Below are 20,075 nucleotides of genomic sequence, written 5' to 3'. Positions count from 1 at the left end.
ACAGCAAAATCACACATATGTGAACAGAGAAAGTGGCATCAGGACACACACACACACACACACACACACAGAGTCATTTATGGACACAGGAAAGCAAGACAGAGGAATGAACACACACTCGTTTCTCACTGGAAGTATTTTTACACAAAACAGGATGTGGATGTCAAGGTCAGAAGCCACACACACACACACAGATCATCTGCTGTGTTTTAATGGGACGGTGACGTCCACAGCAATCACAATCCCATCCCAGCAGTCTTCACTACAAGTATACTTCATTTTCTGGCATTCTAAGTACACAGCCGACATTCCTTCTCAAGCGCCCAAATCTTTCCCATATATCAATTGGGCTGCATATGGAGGTGAGTGGGACTGATGATGAACACTACGTCACACGGATGTCCACAAGGCGAGGGAAGTGAACATGCAGCTCCAGTCCTGTGGAACATTTAAGGTATTTGAGTGTCAGAAACAGGAAATGCAGAACACACACACACACACACACACACACACACACACACACACAGACCGACAGCTGTGACTCCATGAGGAGGGTTCATTCAGAAGAAAGCCTCATTGCCTTCCCATAATCCCTTGCATCTGGCAGAGGTCAAGCGATATATATCACCCACATAATGACATAAAATAATCCTCACAACACAAATACAGCAAATCCAAACACAAGTAGGACAGCACACGCTAAAATGTGCAATAAGAGGCTCACAAGCCCCCAGATCACACACAAGACTATTGTTACATCACTTCCTGTAAGTGCTTCTGGGAATTTCTGAGAATTTCAGAGCTTTACTGGAGCGACTTTTATCCTTGTAAGCTCCTGAAAACACCGAATTAAATCAGAAATGAGAAACAAACAGGCGCAGGGGGAACGCAGTGTTTGTGTGGACACTGTGTGACACAACCAGACACACACACACACACACACACACATCCCTGACCTCTGACCTCTCACTGACCCTCAAACACATCAGATTACCCACAACTCACTGCTGCAGATCAAAAACCAACAGCAGAACATCTCACAACCCTCCACCAGATGAGAGTGTCTGTTTATTTAAGCATGACCAACTTAACCAACCAACCAACTAACTACAAGCACAGGGATGGCCAGGAGACAAACACAATTGGCTGATGTTCCCGTCTGCTTTGGTTCATATGAATAACTAACAGATAAACTGATCACAAGCACAACTGACCTTCACCAGCCTAGTCATCGTCACAGACACCAGATGAAGAAAAACAGAAACAAATGAGAGTCAGAAGATCAATCTGCAGCTCCTCCATCATGAGCAACAGAAGCACAAAGATCTCCAACAGTTCATCAGGTCTCATGTCAGACTCATCTCACATTCCGTCTAAACACGTGAACACTGAAGAGCAGAGACGAAGATGACGAGGATCACACAACAACACTGCTGTCAGTCTCTACTCGTCATGTCACAAGGAGCGAAGTAAAGCGACAAGGAGCTCTGCTTCAGTGTGTTCAGACATTTCAGGATGTTTTCATGTTTATCTGAACACAACGTTTCTACCACAACATTCAACGTAACAATAACATCAACAACACAACAGCACTGCCTGAACACGAGCAAAACATCTGGAGACAATGTGTCTGTTTCAACATGTACCTGTGTGTGTGTGTGTGAGTGTGTGTGTGTGTGTGTGTAGGCCGCAGTGAGCTGCTCTCGGTGACTGTAGATGGGACTCTCTCAGCAAACTGAACGTGATCAGATGTATGTGTGTGTGTGTGTGTGTGTCTGTGTGTGTGTGTCTGTGTGTGCGTGTCGTTATTTCATCACTCATCAGTATGAGTTTGTAGTTCTGTGTCTCACCATAAAGTCCGAGCTGAAGTTATCTTCTCCTTTCTGTTCGCCGCTTCTCATGGCTTCAATGAATCTCTTCAGGATATTCACCTGCTCCATCCTGACGGGACGTTTCATTCATCCACGAAGCCAAAGAATAAATAAATATAAATACGTTCAGGAAAAGAGTCTTTTGAGCGATTATTCCAACATTTTATGGCCCCATGTTCCTCTCCGTCCCCGCGATGAAACGGCACAAAGAGCGCGGACACGAGCGGCGCGCGCGTCGCGCTGAGGAGCCGCTATATATTATTCTCCTTGATAAAGCGCTTCTGATTTCAGTCAGAAATCACTTTTAATAGTGAAATAAACAGCGCGCGCCCCTCCCTGCGGCTGCCACATTCACACTGCACACACAACCGGACCGCCCGAAAGCCGCTGGCGCCGGTCCCGCCCCCTGCCGCTCCTCTGGCTGTGATTGGCCAAACGTCGAGACCTCAGCAACGGCGATTGGGCGAATCCTTCCCTCAGTCAAAGACACGCTCTGATTCCGTGTTCCTGACTGTCAGGTCCGACTGTCAATCAGTTCGTCCTATCAGCTCGTTTTTGATTGGCTGAATATGCTCCCGCCCACTACCCTGAGCCAGGTTAGACCCGCCTCTTCCGCGCTGACATACGGGCTATTTAACAGCGTCACCGTCAACACACAGCATTGTCTCAGACTCGTGTGTGATTGTTCGTGTTGAGTGTAAATCATTTCCCTGTTTTTCAGTGATTACGCCGTTTATTTGTCCGTGTTATGGATGTTGTCATATCACTGTTCAATCAGAAAGTTTAGATTATCATTCATCACGATATGCATCGTTTATACTCTATTTATGACACACAGTGTTGCTGACAAATTATTCTGTCATATTAAGATTGGAGTTGTTGTATGCTTCTATATTTCATACGGTTTCCTCCCTGTACCCTCAGGCAACGAATCGTTTTTAGTTGTCATGCATTGTTTTTTTTTTTACTGTAACTAAATGAGCCTCTTTTTTTATTTGAGGTTTGGATAAAGCTGTGCAATGTGTGTAGTCAGGCTTGTTCAAGTTGATTTTTCGACGCACACGAACACATTTACAGGGTGAATAAAATGAAAGGGCTGCAGGCCGGAGACAAATACAGTGTCGGAAAGGTTACTTTGAAACTGCAGTAGGTTACAGATTACAAGTTACCCTATTTGAAATGTAATAAGTAGTAACTATTTCAATTAAGTAATTAGATTACTTTTCTCAATTTAAATGTGTAATTTATTTTCTACATTTTTCTAAGCTATTTATCATTTTCAAACGTTTAAAGCAGGCAGGGTTCATCTTACAGTAGGACTCAACACTGATTACTGTCAGACTTTCAAAATCCTTCATCACTTGAATTGAGATTATAATAATTTAGTTTGAAAGCACAGCCACCACGAAATCAGACTTTAGCACCTCTTTTTACTTTGAGATTGTTCTTAGGTTAAATACAGATCGCTACTGTTTTTGAAAACAAATCCTTGCGTAGCCATGACAGGAAACACTGGCATCTAACAAAAATAAAACCTGTACATAAAAAAAAAAAAAAAAAAAAAAAAAAGCATAAACATGAACCCAAATAGGAAATCAAACAAATGTGTCCTAAAATCCTCACACATTGGTGTCTCATATTTTAGAGCAGTCAATGCAATTTTGGAAAGAAATCAATTAAATCTGTACGTGCGTGAAAATATTCAGATGTGACCCTCCTTTGTAATCGTTAACATTTTCATAAGTACCTGTAATTTAATGACATTTTTTCTCACTAACTGTAACAGATTACAGTACATTTATTTTGAAATTAAATTACGTAATTCAATTACATGTAACTAGTTACTCCCCAGCAGTGTATAGTCTATAAAGATCATAATGTGTAAACAAGAGACTAGAGTGATAAAATCACTTACTAATGTATGACACACAGAAAGGATGTGACGTAACCACCCGCAAAAGTGCTGGTAATATGAAGCAAACTCAGCCACAGGGTTACATCAGTAACACATAACCAGACGTTCATCCACCTAGAATAGCTCTTGCTCTATTTGCAGTAAACATGATTTCTGCTCCTTTCTGCAGACTGAGGGATGAGACGACACTCGATATGGACGCTCTTATTCTAGAGCAGGAAAAAAACCCATTCATCCATCTGTCCGTCTCCCACACACTCACTAGACAGACATACTTCAGTCATGTTTCTGTTGTGTGTGTGTCTATAGATATGAGAAGAGAAAGTTTCTGAGCAGCTGAGTTCAGGAATGTTTTTCAACAAGCCCTGACGTGACTCTGAAGCTGATCGCATAGCTTCCCTCTTCTGCCACACACACACACACACACACACGAGTTACACAACAGCAAGACACACGGGTGCACCCATATCATTCATGTTATCCCAACACACACTCTGCGCTGGTATTTACTTGTCTCAGCACACACACACGTAGCTGCAGAGAACCAGCGTGAAAGCGCTTGTACAAAAATACTTTCCCTCCAGCCAGTGACACACAGGAACGTTTTGGAGCACAGACAACAGGAAGTAATCAGATGGACATCTCCACCATCATGCTTCTCACTGGTCAATGAAGCTGATAAACTCTCAGCCCTACTCTGAGATGTTCTGGAGGAACATGAGAAGAATTAGTTACCACAATACTGGTTTGTGAAGGTGATCTCCATCTGTCAGTCTGAAGGACTCCTGTCTCTATACAGGTGACCGCACTATTACAGAGACACTCGTCTATTGACTGACAGCATGAGATCTGGGCTCATTACAAAGACAGGCGATCGGCTGGACGAGAGAGAAAGAATAAAAGATAATAGAAATAATAGTAGATAAAAGAAATCTAATACAATTATTTGGAAAATGTTGATTTTTTTCAGTCTGTGCAGGTAAATTCCTCACTTAACTGAACATCCTACAGAGAGTACAATACAATGTTGTCTCTTCTCTTCTTTTTCTGTGTAAAGCTGCTGTGGAACAATCCGTCTGATGCTGCCATCTAGTGGTCACAGATAGTTTGGGCTTTCATCAAGAAACGCAGAGTTTCGAAGCAGCCTCGTCTGACCTTCATCTGTGGTGCAACTCGACTGATACGGCAACATTTGTTCATGTACACTGCCCTCCAAAAGTTTGGAAACACCCCTGGCAAAGTGTGGTTTTGGATGATATCAGCATAAATCCTTATCATTTTTTGGTGCAAATACATTAAAGTAACTTGACATTATCATTGAAGACCAGCATATAATTATTTTCATTTTGATGACATAATAATGGCCATATGTACATGTCAAAGTCAGACATGCCCCTTTCCCCGCTGTGATGCCTGGTTACTGGTTCAAACTTGGCCCAGGTTTTTAAAAGATTTTTGGGTCGGCACACCTTAATAGCTTCAACAACTGATTCACCATGAATTCAGGCCCAGATTATGCAGAGCTGTGATAGCTGCTAATGCTGGATATTTTGATGAATCGAAAATTTAAGTTTTTCTATGTATAAACGGTTTATGTAATAAAATATATTTTCGTAGTTTGTGTTGTCCCTTATCGGTGCAAAATGATCACGAATTACAAAGGATTCATGCCAGTATTGTCCAAAACCCCACTCTTCTAGGGCGTTTCCAAACTTTTGGAGGGCAGTGTATGTCTCATTATTACGTATGTTTTGTGAATGAATAGCCATGGAATTACATATGATATTTGTACGTGGAAAATCATTTGTCACGTTGCAGAAGTATTGAATTAAATTGCTGCATTTCCCCTTCGTTCAATTTATTCGAGCATTTCCGTCTCTTTATCTTCTGCTGCTGTTTGAACTCGTTCATCTTTCAGTATCTGGATCTTCAGGAACGTTCAGATTCGTCCAAATCATGAAACTTCCGCAATTTACTTTTATAGCCGATTCAGGAGTTCGCCTGCCCATCCGGTCCTGATGGTTGACGGTTCCCAAACTCGGCTTGCTGTCCTTAACGAAGGTTCGAACCCGAGGCTCAGCTTGAGCGCCGAGACGCCCCGGGAATCCTGCAGATGAAATGGCCGCAATCTGTGTGCATTTATTATCTTCTTCATCAGGTCACACTGAAGATCTTCTGACCTTATATTGGGTATTGTGATCGTCTGTCTCCTCACTGGCCGTATCTTGGAAACTGTTCAAGCTCGATGTTGTTGGACTGAGAGATTCCTGCGCTGTCAGATGATGCGACGAATGAACGAACAAACGAACTCACGCGCTCCACCTTCATCGCTCCTGTGGCTTTATTCTGTGAGTTTCACTGTACTTCCCTTCGTCGGTTCATGAACGTCTGCCGTCAACTACAGGAAAAAGAACATCTGCTGGCAGCAAGAGATTCGCATGAGAAAAACTAAACCTCCTAAATGAGCACACACGCATATGTATATTTACAAAATCAAAACACACATGTAAATCCACATATTACCTTGAAACGTGTAATGTACAAAATTCATTTTTGAGTCAAATTTCTCTAAAAACGAGGAGGAACAGAAACAGCAGAATGTTTAGTCTCTGTAGAAACACTGAAGTGTGATTATGTACAAATGCTTGAGACTGAATGACCGTGTGTGTGTTTATATGACTGCGATATGTCCATATACATATGTGTGTGTGTGTGTGTGTGTGTGTGTCAGTCTGTGCGCTGGGGCAGGATGTTGTATCCCAGCTGGATCATGGCTCCGGTCAGCAGCGTCCACAGCGGGACACAGATGAGCAGCAGCCGCAGGTTGGTGAGCTGCTCCAGCCGCGCGCACAGAGTCACGCAGAAGCCCACCTTCATCATCAGAGCCAGAAGATACCAGACCCTCAGCCGCGGGTCGTAACCCGCCCGGCAGCGTCCCGCCACCTTCACGCCCAACATCAGCAGCAGGATGCTGTCAAAGATCCAGACGGGCAGGAAGATCAGGAACCAGCTCCATTTGACCTTGCCATCCAGCTTCAGCACCAGCAGGATGAGGAAGATGAGCGTGAAGATCCAGGTGAGAAGAACCCGCTGAGCCAGAGACATCTGGGCCGACTAAAGACACAGTCGGGTCCAGCAGGTCAGTCATCCACAGTAAAGATCATCACCGTCATCATCATCGTCAGACATCAAAATCACTGCTGATCTTCATCACACGAGCATCAATGAGACGCGCGTGACGTCACTCACCAAACAGTCCCTCCGAAGCCTGTAGGATCATCCGCCAACTCTCATCTGACCCGTAATTAGACGATCCTCATCGGAATCAGACCGGAGCGAATCGTTCTTTGGATTTGTTAGGATGCGCGGCGTTGTCTGCAGCTGTCAATCACACTGCGAATCTGTTTCCGGGTTCAGCAGCTTGTCCCGGATGTGTGGAATATTGGCGTCCATAGAAACACCGATCAGCTGACCCTCGTTTCAGATATTGTGTAACGGTTTGTTATCGCTTATTTCAGCTAGACAGACGGTATTGTCACGCCGGCGGTTATGAGAGGCTAAAGAACGCGACCGGACGGGCTGAAGCGCTTCTGTCGCGTGACCTGCAGAGGGCGACAGTACTCGAGCATTATTCACGAAGCGCGTTCACGCCTGCGCACAATTCGCCGTCGGTCTCGTCTGCTGTACACATCCTTCATGTGTGTGTGCTGTTTAACGGTCGTTCGGACTGTTTTCACGCGGTTAGCGTCATTATTGTTCAGCGTGACCGTGAAGACCCTGAGGTCGTGTGAATCCAGCTGCGCGTTTATTCCGTGCGCGCCGGTAACGCGGATCTGAAAAGCTGCGGGCGATTCTACAGCAAACGGTTAGAGACATAACGGCAATCAAATCAGCAGCGATCTTCATCGTTATCATCTTCATCACCACCGACAGCAGCCTCTTCACCGCCTCATCGCGTCAACCGTGCGACTGTTCGTCGAGCATGAACGACTGAAGCGGCTCGTAGCGGTAAGAGACGAGAGATCCGTACACACACACACAAACACATTACACAGACCCACACACATCATACAGTTAGACACACAAACACATTCATCGTACCGTCACACACACACACACACACACACTCATCACACAGTCAAACCCACACGCATATACACAAACTCATCATACAGTCACAAACACACACAGTTACGTATAAACACATGGTATCGCGCTCGTGTCACACACACTTGTGTTACTGTGTGTGTTTGCTTAAATATAAAGGGCTTTGACTCGATCGGTGTGTTTGACAGCAGCAGCTGCAGAAGATCAAACTCACCTGATGCTGATCTTCAATCAGTGGTTCAGACAAACGCCAGAAAATCCCACAGCTGAAATGAACCAGACCAGTTTTCATACTGTGTGTTTCTGCTTTAATGTAGAGTCACAAACACTCCTCTGATCGCAGATCTGATGTTCACAGGATAAAACGTCAGTAACGACAGAAAACATTCAGTTCTTCAGTGAATCTGTGTGTCCAGATGTGTGTGTGTGTGTGTTTGATGAGGAGCATCTACACACACACACACACACACACACACACACACACACACACCCCTTCATTCAGCCAGTCAGTTAGTGTAGCGAAAGGACTGAATGATCATGGAAACAGTAAACTGTGTGACGCGGGATGTCAGTGATCGTGCTTGTTCCGAGTGTGTTCTCTGTATGCAAACACACGTTTGATTCTCCTCTCATGTTTCTCTCTCTTTCTCTCCACAGCCGTGTGTCAGGTTTGACCTTGAGTCGGTGTCGTGTTCTCGCTCATGTCGGTCGCTCGGCCTGAAGCAGCGCTCCATCAGATTCTGTGTAAGTTCTTCACAGTGAAGCGTTTCTGAAATGTTCTCTGTGGTGGACTGAAATATGAGTGCTAATGTGTCCGGAATGAATCGAGCTCTGTGTGTGTGTCTGTTTTTAACCCTGAGCTCAGTGATTTTCCACCTGTGAGCGTCTGGAGCTGTCAAGCGCTGCGGCTTCTGCGGGTTATTTTAGGTTGTTTGTTCCACGAATAGCTTCAGGTCTGTCCAGAGATCAAAGCGCCTGTTCCTGCAGACGGACGAGTTTCCTCACAGCACTCTTCATTTCATCCATCTGTTCACGCGTGTGCTTCATAGATTCATCTGAACGAGTTCTGAGTTCATCTGTGCGCGTGGACTCTTCTCTGAGTGAACGGTTAGTTTAGGCTTACGACGATAGAGAATAATCTCACACTGACAGATTCTGTGTGTTTGCCTTTGTGTTTTGAGTTGAGTTTCTGCACAAGGCTTGAGAGAGACAGAATAAATGCGACCGTTTCCTCTTACAGACGCATGCAGGAAGACGTGCTGCTTTATTTAGCCTGTGAAGAACTCTCACACACACACACACACACACACACTGCAGTGTGACCTCCAGAGACGCACACACACACACAGTATCAGATGTGACACACACACACACACACTGCTGTCCATCTCCTTCATGAAACATGCACAGCTCTGTGTTGGGTTACACATCAGCAGATGGATGTGCATGTGTGCATGTGTGCGTGCGTGCGTGTGTGAGTTTATTTCCTGCTGGTTTTGTCTAGAACGGTTTTATTTGTGGTGTTGCATAACGAAGCGCCGCTGTAAACGTGTCCGTTAGTGACAGCAGGAGCTTCGTGACGGGATTCGGCTCTGAATCGCATTGATCTGTGTGTGTCTTTGAGTCGATCGATCACCTTCACTGGTCCGGTGTTGATCCAGTTTTAAATACAAGCTGTTGACGATGTTCGTGTTGGTTGGCAAGAGACACAAATCACATGCAAATAAAAGTGTTTTATGAGAGCAGGACCGGTCTGTCCACCCCTTGAGTGTGCACTAGTGAGGGCGTGTGTCTCGCTGTCCCTTCAGGCTGTTTCATGTTCCTGTTCTGCTGCTGCGTGCCTGTGTTGTGCTAAATTTACTGTTGATGATGTGAACAGATAATAAAAAAAGCTCATCTATATGTGTGATGTGAGGTCAGTCATGTGTGTGTCACATTAATGCACTGACTGTCAAACTTTCAGAATGCTCTGCACTGACTATATGATGAAGTATTTACAACATGAGAGAAAGAGAGAAATGCTTTTAGAAGTCCTGTTCTTATTAATCTCTCGTACACGTACATACACACACACGTTTGTTTTTGTGAAAATGTCAAAAATTTCAGGTTTTACTATCCTTGTGGGGACAGTTGGACACAATGTAGCAAAAACAAGTACACACACACACACACACTGAATACACCAACTGAATTCCAACCAGAAGACAAACTCTGTGTGTGGCTTTTTTTTTCCCTCTCCACCCTCTTCTTGAACATCAAGTTCTATAATCAGACTGAAAGTGTCTGTCATCATCAGGTGTGTGTGTGTCAGAGCTCCAACCACCCAGTTTCACACCCCTAATTCACAGATAAAGCTAATCTAGTGTGACATTGGCTGTGTGTGTGTTTGTTTAAGTTTGTGAGGGTCAATTATCCTCACTTATACAGTGAAATATCATGAATATCATGACAACCAACTAGTGAAAACTTTATGTATGACATTTTACATCACTAGTTAAAAAAGGCTTATTAATCGGACAAATCATACGTTCTGTTCTGTTTAAATCTAGTGTTTTGCACGGTTTCTGTGAGGGTTTGTTTAGGAGTCAGTCAGATGATGATAATAAGAGAAAATTTTATTAATCTGATAGAAAAAATGGAATTCTATGACATGAACTTAATAATATAGCCAAACTAACGTGTGTGTGTGTGTGAGGTCGGTCTGTTCCTAACGTTCATGAATCAGACAGATAGTAGAAGCCTTCCTGTATCTTAAACAGAAAATCAAGGCGTGAGAAACAACAAAATGTCATCGTGAGTTTGACTCCAGTGATTGTATGAACTGAAGAGATGATCAGTTGAATGAAGTATTTGAGTCGCTTCAGATAAAACGTGTAACTGTACATGCGTTGTTTTGCTCCTCTGTCACTGTTTGTTGTTAGTGTTGATCTCTATGTTGACAATATTGTGTGCAGAACAATCAAGCCAGTGATGTGTGTGACTCTGCACTTGTGTGTGTGTGTGTGTGTGTGTGACGTGTGGTGTTAGACACACCTGTGCTGCAGGTAAGAGGAGCTTTAGTGCGTCAGACCGCAGAGCTCCTGTCTGATCTCCTCCCTTCTTTCTCTTCACAGCTTAAAATGATCCAGCGTGTGACTCCTGACATGTAAATGGCGTCGAAGGTGCGTGATGCTGTGCTCTGGTACCAGAAAAAGGTGAGAGATCAGTCCATGTTCCTCTCTCTGAGATGATTTTGATGTTTCCTCACATTGAGTTTGAGCTTCTGTTTGTCTGTGTGTGTCGAGCACCGATGTTATTGATCTGAGCTCATGATGATAATGATGTTGTTGACAGTAGATCAGCACAGGATTGAGTTCTGATGTCTCTGAGAAACTGAAGTGTTTGTTGGACAAATAATGTAACCGTTTCCTGCGTCGCCGCTGAATTGACAACGTCACATAACAGATGATGCTTAATTAGAGAAACACTCGACAACACGAAAAACGAAACGACGAATGCTCAGCGCGTCTGTCTGTGCCGATTACATGCATCGAACGCCTCACACACCCACGCCGGCGGCTCACAAACACCTGAGCTTTATTTAGACTCTCCGTCTGTTCTGTCAGTATCAGACCAGAGCCTGCTGGCTGTTGTGTTGCCATAGCAGCAGGTACTGTGATGTCATTTCCTCTGAGCTTTCAATTAGAACAAGAACAAGAAAATCTGTGTGAAGGACTTTGTCTGTCTGTCTGTCTGCCTGCTCGGGTTAATATTATGTAACTGCCTAGAAACGCAGCACGGGATCAGCCCTTCTCAAACACACACACAGAGGTTGTTCTCCTGCAGCGTGGAGCGGGTCGTGCGCTCGCTGTATGTTTAATGAGACTGAACTCGTGAATTATTGAGTCTTTTCCACCGCGTCCCGTGTGACTTCAGTCCAGCGTCGCCGTCTTCACCTCCAGCGTGCAAATGACACCGCGCCGCGGTACTTACTGCCCCCGGCAACAATCAGGCCAATCAGAGCTGCGGATCGCATCCATTCACGCTCACGTTTCCACGAATCTCCAGAAACTCGAGCCGCAAGACCTCCGTCCTGCGCGCCGCTCCAAACCAGAAAACATTTATCACCTGCGCCTCGTTAAACTTGTCCGATCACATAATTAACACACCTAACGAGCTCCGGGTGTGTTTGGACAGATGACGGATCAGTGCGATTGTCCAGTAAATCGCTCCTGTACGGAGAGACCAGCGTATCTGTCCGTCTTAGTAGATTCGGTTACAATCTGTTCGTCAGAAGTCGCTCTGTAAGAGCCGTTTAAACGCACACCAGCTGACCGTCACAGAGACCGTTTGGATGATTTCTGATGCGTAACCTGTCTGTCTCTTGTCTTCTGTCTGTCAGATCGGTGCGTATGACCAGCAGATATGGGAGAAATCAGTGGAACAGCGAGAGATCAAGGTAACGTGTCAGCGACTGTCGATTTAAACGCCTCCTTTCACCTGTTCCTTCTGCCTTTGCAGGAGTGTGTGTGTGTGTGTGTGTGTGTGTGTGGTTCGCTCTCTCTTCTTCTAAACGTGTCTCTATCTCCCTTCACTCTAAGCAGTTTATCAGACGGGTGAGTACGGTGCCGCTCTCAGCCTGTAGGTGGTGCTGCGTGTGGGTTTTTCAGTCTGGCCTTGATGTGTAACACGACTGGATGCCTGTATTTGTGTGAGAGCATGTTCAGACTTTAAGGTCACATCAGTAACACAAGGGTTTACTGTAATCTACTGAGATTTAGCTGAACGTCCTGAACTCTTCCCACACACGTCTGATGATGATGATGATGATGATGATGGGCACAGCTGAAACAGAAGCTCCTTTTTATGTTGTAGTCAGGATCTGGGTCTCCTTTGCTGAAATATGGCAGCAGCTTGAGAGTGAATTTGCATTCAGTTGTTTGTTTGTGTTGCTCTGACTGTGCTTTGGTTGCGCTGTGACTCATGTTTGTCCGAACGTCTTATGTAACGAGGGCTAGACAGACAAAAATAAAAACAACAGAAAGTCTGAGTCAAGCCTCATTCTGCCCAGATCAGCTGAATGAGGTGCAGTGAGGAATAAAGCGGCTCAGCCCTCGACACGTGCCGCCCACACTGACGGTGTCCGATTTGCACAAATTCAGATCAATCGATCCGTTACAGTCATTTCAGCAGACGCCTAAATCCATCTAAACTGTAACTTGAAGTCATCTGTAATATTCTGAGTAGAAAAGTAACACATCTGATGCACTAAAAAGGATGTGCGTCACAGGTTGTGTGTTTGCCGACACTTACGACGACTCTAAATGCAGCTCATCCGATCCGTGTCATATTTGTTTTTGTCGAGGCTGACTGTAGAGTCATTATTTCTCAGACTCTGACAGAGAAAGTATTTTCGATCAAATGACGGCTAGTCTGTCATCAGTGGCGTATGTGAGCGTACGGTAATTATTCTGACGCGTTTCGTCCCGGAGAGTTGGGACATAAACTCGGGTCACTCGAAGCGACACTGGCTTTGACCTGTGCTTTGGGAATAGTAATCGGACAGTAGCGTGGACGGACTTGTGGTCTGTGTTTTTGTCGTGAGCGGGTCGGTCGCGCTGGTTCTCGAGATCGCCCCTATCTGCACGAGTATCTGCTGTTGCGCTGGATGTTTGCGGCTCGTTATTAGCAGACGACAGGCCGCGTTACGCTGCTCTCTGGTTACGCGAGCGGACAGTGCAACAGGAAACTAATGAGGCTGTGAAACGGCAGCACTGCACCCTTTATAGACAGCATCACAAACACCATGAGAGGTGTGATGCCAAGTGTTTGTACTTGAACTGATGTCTGGAGATCGACTCGAGATTATGAACGTTTTTTGTTTTAACGTCCTCATATAAATAAACTCCAGTTGTAAATTGTTAATAATCTGTCATTAAATGAGTGTGACTGAAAGAGCTGCTTCAGATCCTGTTGAAAGTCTGTGTTTTATTGCATTCTGATCACAAATTCACCAATTAATTGATTAACCTTTTTTTAATCAAACTCGTATGTTGAGAGTGTGTGTGTGTGTGTGCTGGCACGCATGGTTTCCCCCATCAGTGAGAATGAATGATCTGCTGTGACAAAAGACACTGTCCAGTCGTCCTGTCTGATGAGTTTCTCTGTCTGTCTGCAGGGTCTGCGGAACAAGCCGAAGAAGACGGGTCACGTGAAGCCGGACCTGATCGACGTGGATCTGGTCAGAGGTCGGTCTCTTGTGCCGATGTCTGCGGTTGATCTTTTTCGCTGTTTTTGTGTTCACATCACGGTTAGGTCTGTTTTACAGGTCAGTTGGATCGTTGCAGTCGCAGGTGCTGACTAGATTTGTTTTATTCGTCAGGTTCGGCGTTTGCTAAAGCGAAGCCCGAGAGCCCGTGGACCTCTCTGACCCGGAAGGGCATCGTCAGAGTGGTTTTCTTCCCCTTTTTCTTCCGCTGGTGGATTCAGGTGACGTCGAGAGCCGTCTTCTACCTGCTGCTGTCTCTTTACCTGCTGCAGGGTGAGCGTTTATTCAAATACTGTCGCTTGTTTTTCAGCAGTCATTTAAGTGAGGATGGTGAAAGTATGGGGTACAGACTTCAATAGGAATGTCTCGGTCAGATAAGACAAACGTCACACAGAATCATTATATGAAGATCTGTCCTGACCGTGGTTTTGGTCAGGTGTGTTCGTATGTCAGATTGATGGCGGTGACGCACCGATGGGATTTCAGCCACGAGTCGCTCCTTCAGTCTGACTGAGTGACGTGTTTCTGATTGCTGTCATGTTGCTCACTGTAGTTTTTCTCGTCAGAGACGTCTGTAAACAGACCTGGGTGGAGTTCAGGTGCTCGTGTTCTTATAGGTTATTAAAAAGGGTGTGTGTGTGTGTGTGTGTATACAATAATCCAAATTCATTTCCCAAATGAAAGTAAACAAACCTCTCCTTAAAATCAGCATTAAACCATGTTTGTCATTGCTGAAAGTGAAACTTTAATTTGACTTAGACACGCAGTCTTTGGCTTCAACAACAACAGATGTGACAATTATTTTGTCCTGCCTTTTAATAGCAGAGTTTATTTAACTGTCCTGACGATGGCGTTTCTATGATTAGCTGCACTGGATTATGTGTTTTTCTTTGTCCTGTTGCTCATGAGTTGAGAAGTGCTGCACCTCACGTCACGAGTGTGTGTGTTTTGTGTTGCAGCGCTGGCGGCGGTGTTGTTTTTCAGCATCTCCAGTCCTCACGGCGTCCCCGGCACCGAGGTGTTTGGCGCCATCTGGCTGATGCTGCTGTTAGGAACCGTTCACTGCCAGATCGTCTCCACACACACTCCCAAAACCGGTGGCGGCGGCGGCGGCGGCGGCAGCGGGAAACGCCGCAGGTCAGACTCTCTCCTCCGTCTGTATGTGTGTGTGTGTGTGTGGCTCTCAGCAGGAAGTGTCTTTAATGCGGTTTCTTTTAAAGCCAGAGTTCAGCCGTCCTACTGACACTAAAGATGAAATCAGGGGATGCGTCAAAATGTTGAGATGATTCTGCTGAATTCATGAAAACCTTTCTTTAAAAATTTAAGGATCCCAATCAAACTCACACTTGTGACAGACGTGTTGCTTTCATGTCTTCATTTTTAGGAGATTGTCAGCATCATAAAAAAGCCATTACAAGCACAAACGATCAGTTCTATTCCAGAAGCGTAAATAGAAAATGAACTTTCTCAAAAGCCTATTTTGATTAACGAGCTTCAACGTAAATGAATCATTTAGAGCTCGGTTGAATCATCTCAGCTGAGTCGACGTCTTTTCCAGGCCTTTCGCTTCTCTTGACTTTGGGAATCGAGCGCTCTGAGGCCGGAGGTCGCTCTGTTTTGACTTTTCTAAGTATTCTGCACTTTACTGTCTCTCGCTAAAGGAAGTTGAGGAAAGCGGCTCATTTGGACATTCATAGAGAAGGCGACGGCTCTAGCACTACCGATAACACGCAGGAGGGGGCGCCGCACGGCTCGCTGTCTGCCGGCTCACGCGGCCTCGTCGCTTTCTTCAGAGATTTCTGGCATGGTATCTTTAAAGCGGGGTGTGTATTTCTCTCTTTCTTTCATTTCCTCTTAGAAGGAATCTTCCTGGCTACAACATCCCTTTCCTAAAACCGCACGTCATTGCGCTGCGGTGCAGTTTTACATCCGTTCTTTGAGGTTTTGTCATTGTGTTCCTCACTAGCTAAAGGGATTTTGTAGCCATTTTATTCCAGCTGCTCGACTTCTCATTACTTTTCCCCAAAAGTGTGACTGTCTCTAGAAACCGGTTGCGTTCCTACCAATTCACGTACTCCCATCAGCGTTTCGCTGTAGAGGACTAGAGCTGCGCTTCCACACGGTGGGAACCGAGGCGTCTCTTCATCAAATGCATGTCCTTCACAAGAGCGTGTTCTTTTCTTTACTGTCCTATCAGGTCTAAAAAGTCCAAGCTGTCCATCGATAAGTCTACAGAGACAGACAACGGATACGTGTCTCTGGATGGGCGAATCACCAGCAAAAGCAGCGAGGAGGGTTTACAGCTGCACGAGCCGCACTGCGACCTGCTGCGCTCCGACGAGCCGCACTGGAACGTCCAGCACACCCGAAACCACCTGATCCTGCCGCCTGCGGGCAAGGTACCATCTCTGTCTCACACACACACACACACACACACAGAGTCATTCTGGGTCTGCTGGACGAATGAGTGTGAACGTACACACACACACACACGTGTGGAGCTGTGACTGACGTGTGTTGTGTGCATGTCAGTGTCTGTCCGAGGCCGCGGTTCCTCGTGGTGTGGAGAACATGTCAGATGAAGCGTCCAGCGAAGAAGACCCAGAGAACTACAGCGCCCTCCGCAGGGGAGTGGAGCTCAAGAACAGCGACTGCACGCTGCGCAACAGAAAAGCGCACCACTACAAGAAGCATTACACTGCTGAGGTAAAACGCACACACACAAAATCAAAATCAGTGTTGCTGTAGAAGCACAAACATAGGCTCCTTCATTTCTCATTTTTTTCTCAGGAGACGCTCAAATCCGGCACCAGCTGCAGCTCGCGCTGTTCCAGCTCACGGACGCAGGACTCCGAGAGCACGCGGCACGAGTCCGAGACGGAGGACGTGCTCTGGGAGGATTTCCTGCACTGCGCCGAGTGCCGCTCGTCCTGCACCAGCGAAACGGATGCCGACGGATCCGCCGTCTGTTCCGCCTCCAAGAAAGAGTTCAGAGACGACCCGTTTCATCAGGTGCGTTACAGATCCGGTCAGGTGATCTGGAGATATGTCATGTCAGTGCTGCGTCGCAGTAAGCGCGTGAATCATGTTTGTACGTGTGTCTCGCTCTGCCGCTGGCGTAGGGTCACGTGCCGTGGCTCCACAGCTCTAATCCGGGCCTGGAGCGCGTCAGCGCCATCGTGTGGGAAGGAAACGAGTGCAAGAAAGCCGACATGTCTGTGCTGGAAATCAGCGGCATGATCATGAACAGGGTGAGTCTGAATCAGACGAAGGAATGTTACCGGCGTGCGCACGATCGCAATTACGTGAAGCTCTGATCTCGTCCTCGTCTCGTCTGCAGGTCAATCTCTACACTCCAGGGATCGGCTATCAGATATTTGGGAATCTGGTGTCTGTGACGCTGGGTTTGACTCCATTTGCATTCAGACTGTTCCAGTACAAAGATCTGGAGCAGCTGGCATCTCTGTCGGCCGGCGAGGTCGTTTCCATCGCCTTCGGCTCCTCCGCCGACGTCCTGGTGATCGCGATGGCGACCGTCAGCTTTGTGGTGCGCGTGTGTCTCATCTGGCTGTTCTTCTTCTTGCTCAGCGTCGCAGAGAGGACGTACAAGCAGGTGAGCGCGGCGTCAAAACGCACACGCGGAACCACGAGCTTCCCGTACGGAGTCTCAGCATTTGTCCGATTGTGTTTTTTCAGCGGCTGCTGTTTGCGAAGTTGTTCGGTCACTTGACGTCGGCGCGGAGAGCCAGAAAATCAGAAGTCCCCCATTTCCGCCTGAAGAAGGTGCAGAACATTAAGATGTGGCTGTCGCTCCGCTCTTACCTGAAGGTATAAAAGCTCTTTGTTTGGTCCTTTGAGACCGCTGATGTCGCTAACACTGTAACGATTTCCCGTCTGTCTCTGTCTGTCTGCAGCGTCGAGGTCCTCAGCGCTCTGTGGACGTGATCGTCTCCTCTGCGTTTCTGCTCACGCTCTCGGTGGTTTTCATCTGCTGCGCTCAGGTCAGTCGCTGGGTGATCTCCGCAGGTTAATATCAAGACTAGCGTTTTTTACTCCAGGACTGATCGCAGTGTTTCTCCTGCAGCTGCTGCACGTGCACGAGACGTTTCTGGAGTTTCATTACAACTGGGAGCTGGTGATCTGGTGCGCTTCGCTGTCGCTGTACCTGCTGCGATTCGTCACGCTGGGCTCAGAAACCAGCAAGAAATACAGCAACACCTCCATCTTACTCACAGAACAGGTACGAACACACACACACACAGGTGATACTGTTAAGACACACAGTCATCCGGGAGTTTCATCTGATGTGATTGTACTTCAGATTAATTTGTACTTGAAAATGGAAAAGAAACCAAATAAGAAAGAAGAACTCACTTTGGTCAACAACGTCCTCAAACTGGCCACCAAATTACTGAAGGTATCAGAAAACACACACACACACGATTGACGCCGTGATGGTAACCAGACAGCGAAGCGAACGCGCTGACCCTGTCTTTGTCCCGCAGGAGTTGGACGCTCCGTTTCGACTGTACGGTCTGACCATGAATCCTCTGCTGTACAACATCACTCAGGTGGTGATTCTGTCGGCCGTGTCGGGGGTCATCAGCGACCTGCTGGGCTTCAACCTGAAGGTCAGAATCGCTCGCCGTGGATGGATGCGTGTCAGTCTCTTATGTTGTTGCCGCTGTTGGTTCACAGTTTGTGTTTCTCGTTCACAGCTGTGGAAGATCAAATCATGACGGTGAATCTGCAGTGACTTCAGCTTCCCGAGGCGACGCCGCTCGTCTCAAACACACGGTGGCGCCGTTTCCCCTCGACAGGGGCTTCCTGACAATGAACTCTTGACCGGTTATCCAGTCATATCAGAGTGCTTGTGCAATTCAGCTATTTATTTTACCCTTTCAGTGTTTTTTTTTTTATTCTCAAGTATTTGTTTTAGCTGTTACAATTGTTTTAAGTATTATTTTAGCTCACGATGTGATGTTCTCATAGGAATGATAATCCTGTGCTGCGGCAGTCGTGCACGTGTCGAATCTGCAGTCTGATCTGTGATGTTTAAGACTGCTGTGAGTGACTGAAATCAAGAGTAAGAGACCCATCATGAGGTGATGATCGTTGTGGAGCGGCTGAATCTGACACACACACACACACACACACACACACACAAACACAAAACCGGAACTGCCGTTTTACACGCGTGTGAGTTGCATCAGCTGATCTGCAGTTTATCAGCTTTGTTTTATTCTCAGCAATAAGTGTCAGTGAGTTCAGATGAACACTGATGTGTCTGATCACACACACCGATTCAGGCGCTTCATGTGTCGTCTGTGACACACACACACACTCCATCAGTCTGTTAAACACGTGTGTTTGTGTGTGTGTGTCAGTTAGAAAAGCTTAAAAATGTGCACTTTAAAGCAGAAAATGTTACATGTTTCACAGAGTCCGAGTCGACATTACAGTCTTGGCATTTTGTGTTTTTGTACGTGACACGGGACAGGCGGCGTAACGACCAAAGTGTTTTTTCTTTTTTTGTTTGTTTGTCTGTTCTTTGCTGGAGATGAATGTATTAGAGACTCTCTGAACTCAACACGTTTTGTAAAGGGGACTGACAGAGTTACTTTTTTTGTTGTGATTTTGTTTTTGCCTGTTTTGGGTTTGATTCATATAGATTCAGATTTGTGTTCATGGAGGTAAAAAAATGTTCTGTTACAAAGAAACACTATTTAAGGATAAAGAAATGGAGAAACTGAATGTCTCGTTTCCTTTTCAGAGAGAGTCTTATGTTTGAAGTTTCTGTATGCGAATGTCAGACGTTCAGCTGCGTTTTTTTTTTTTTTCCTCTCAGATGAAGGTACGGCCAGCTACACGAGACTCTCGTGCTGGTGTCACTTGTATTTCAACACTGTACAAAATAAATCTCTCGTGAAAAGTG

The 20,075-nt window shown here is 46.0% G+C and overlaps 3 protein-coding genes across 10 annotated transcripts in view; 1 reads left to right on the top strand and 2 right to left on the bottom strand.

Annotated features, from left to right (window-relative positions):
- The window catches only part of ptpn12 (protein tyrosine phosphatase non-receptor type 12), a 21,760-nt gene extending 12,607 nt beyond the window's left edge, over window positions 1-9,153 (bottom strand). For 4 of the 6 annotated variants that reach the window (XM_051108128.1, XM_051108129.1, XM_051108132.1 and 1 more), the window contains exon 1: window positions 1,851-1,993. In XM_051108128.1, the coding sequence (XP_050964085.1) occupies window positions 1,851-1,958 (108 nt within the window). In that variant the 5' untranslated portion in view covers window positions 1,959-1,993. Of the gene's footprint in view, window positions 1-1,214; window positions 1,444-1,850; window positions 1,994-8,107 lie in introns of those variants that run through there. The other 2 variants (XM_051108130.1, XM_051108134.1) reach the window with 2 other exon arrangements.
- On the bottom strand, window positions 6,249-7,464 carry LOC127164291 (transmembrane protein 60-like). The gene is made up of 2 exons (XM_051108137.1): window positions 7,036-7,464; window positions 6,249-6,900 (listed from the first exon to the last, which is right to left on the bottom strand). The coding sequence occupies exon 2, from the start codon at window positions 6,889-6,891 to the stop codon at window positions 6,514-6,516; it is 378 nt and encodes a 125-aa protein (XP_050964094.1). The 5' UTR covers window positions 6,892-6,900; window positions 7,036-7,464; the 3' UTR covers window positions 6,249-6,513.
- phtf2 (putative homeodomain transcription factor 2) lies at window positions 7,652-20,075 on the top strand. 3 transcript variants are annotated; one of them, XM_051108125.1, is made up of 20 exons: window positions 7,652-7,794; window positions 8,551-8,637; window positions 11,007-11,087; window positions 12,275-12,331; window positions 12,477-12,488; window positions 14,051-14,120; window positions 14,255-14,413; window positions 15,100-15,277; window positions 15,802-15,963; window positions 16,338-16,539; window positions 16,673-16,846; window positions 16,931-17,152; window positions 17,263-17,391; window positions 17,481-17,753; window positions 17,837-17,968; window positions 18,055-18,141; window positions 18,225-18,380; window positions 18,462-18,557; window positions 18,646-18,771; window positions 18,859-20,075. In XM_051108125.1, the coding sequence occupies exons 3-20, from the start codon at window positions 11,043-11,045 to the stop codon at window positions 18,877-18,879; spliced, it is 2,301 nt and encodes a 766-aa protein (XP_050964082.1). In that variant the 5' UTR covers window positions 7,652-7,794; window positions 8,551-8,637; window positions 11,007-11,042; the 3' UTR covers window positions 18,880-20,075. The 3 variants fall into 3 exon arrangements, with proteins under 3 accessions (XP_050964082.1, XP_050964083.1, XP_050964084.1); XM_051108126.1 differs by lacking the exon at window positions 12,477-12,488; XM_051108127.1 differs by lacking the exon at window positions 15,802-15,963.

The sequence above is a fragment of the Labeo rohita genome, chromosome 4, assembly GCF_022985175.1.
Source record: "Labeo rohita strain BAU-BD-2019 chromosome 4, IGBB_LRoh.1.0, whole genome shotgun sequence".
Taxonomy (NCBI): domain Eukaryota; kingdom Metazoa; phylum Chordata; class Actinopteri; order Cypriniformes; family Cyprinidae; genus Labeo; species Labeo rohita.
The sequence above is the reverse complement of the archived record's forward strand: the minus strand, read 5'-3'. Positions and strand labels throughout refer to the sequence as shown.

What these genes read in the sequence shown, in the direction of transcription:
- phtf2 (XM_051108125.1), top strand. Translation starts at nt 11,043, where the DNA reads ATGGCGTCGAAGGTGCGTGATGCTGTGCTCTGGTACCAGAAAAAG. An exon ending in GTCTCTTTACCTGCTGCAGG is followed by an intron (nt 14,414 to 15,099) that starts GTGAGCGTTTAT and finishes TTTGTGTTGCAG; the next exon opens with CGCTGGCGGCGGTGTTGTTT. An exon ending in GAGACGACCCGTTTCATCAG is followed by an intron (nt 17,153 to 17,262) that starts GTGCGTTACAGA and finishes CCGCTGGCGTAG; the next exon opens with GGTCACGTGCCGTGGCTCCA.
- LOC127164291 (XM_051108137.1), bottom strand. Translation starts at nt 6,891, where the DNA reads ATGTCTCTGGCTCAGCGGGTTCTTCTCACCTGGATCTTCACGCTCATC.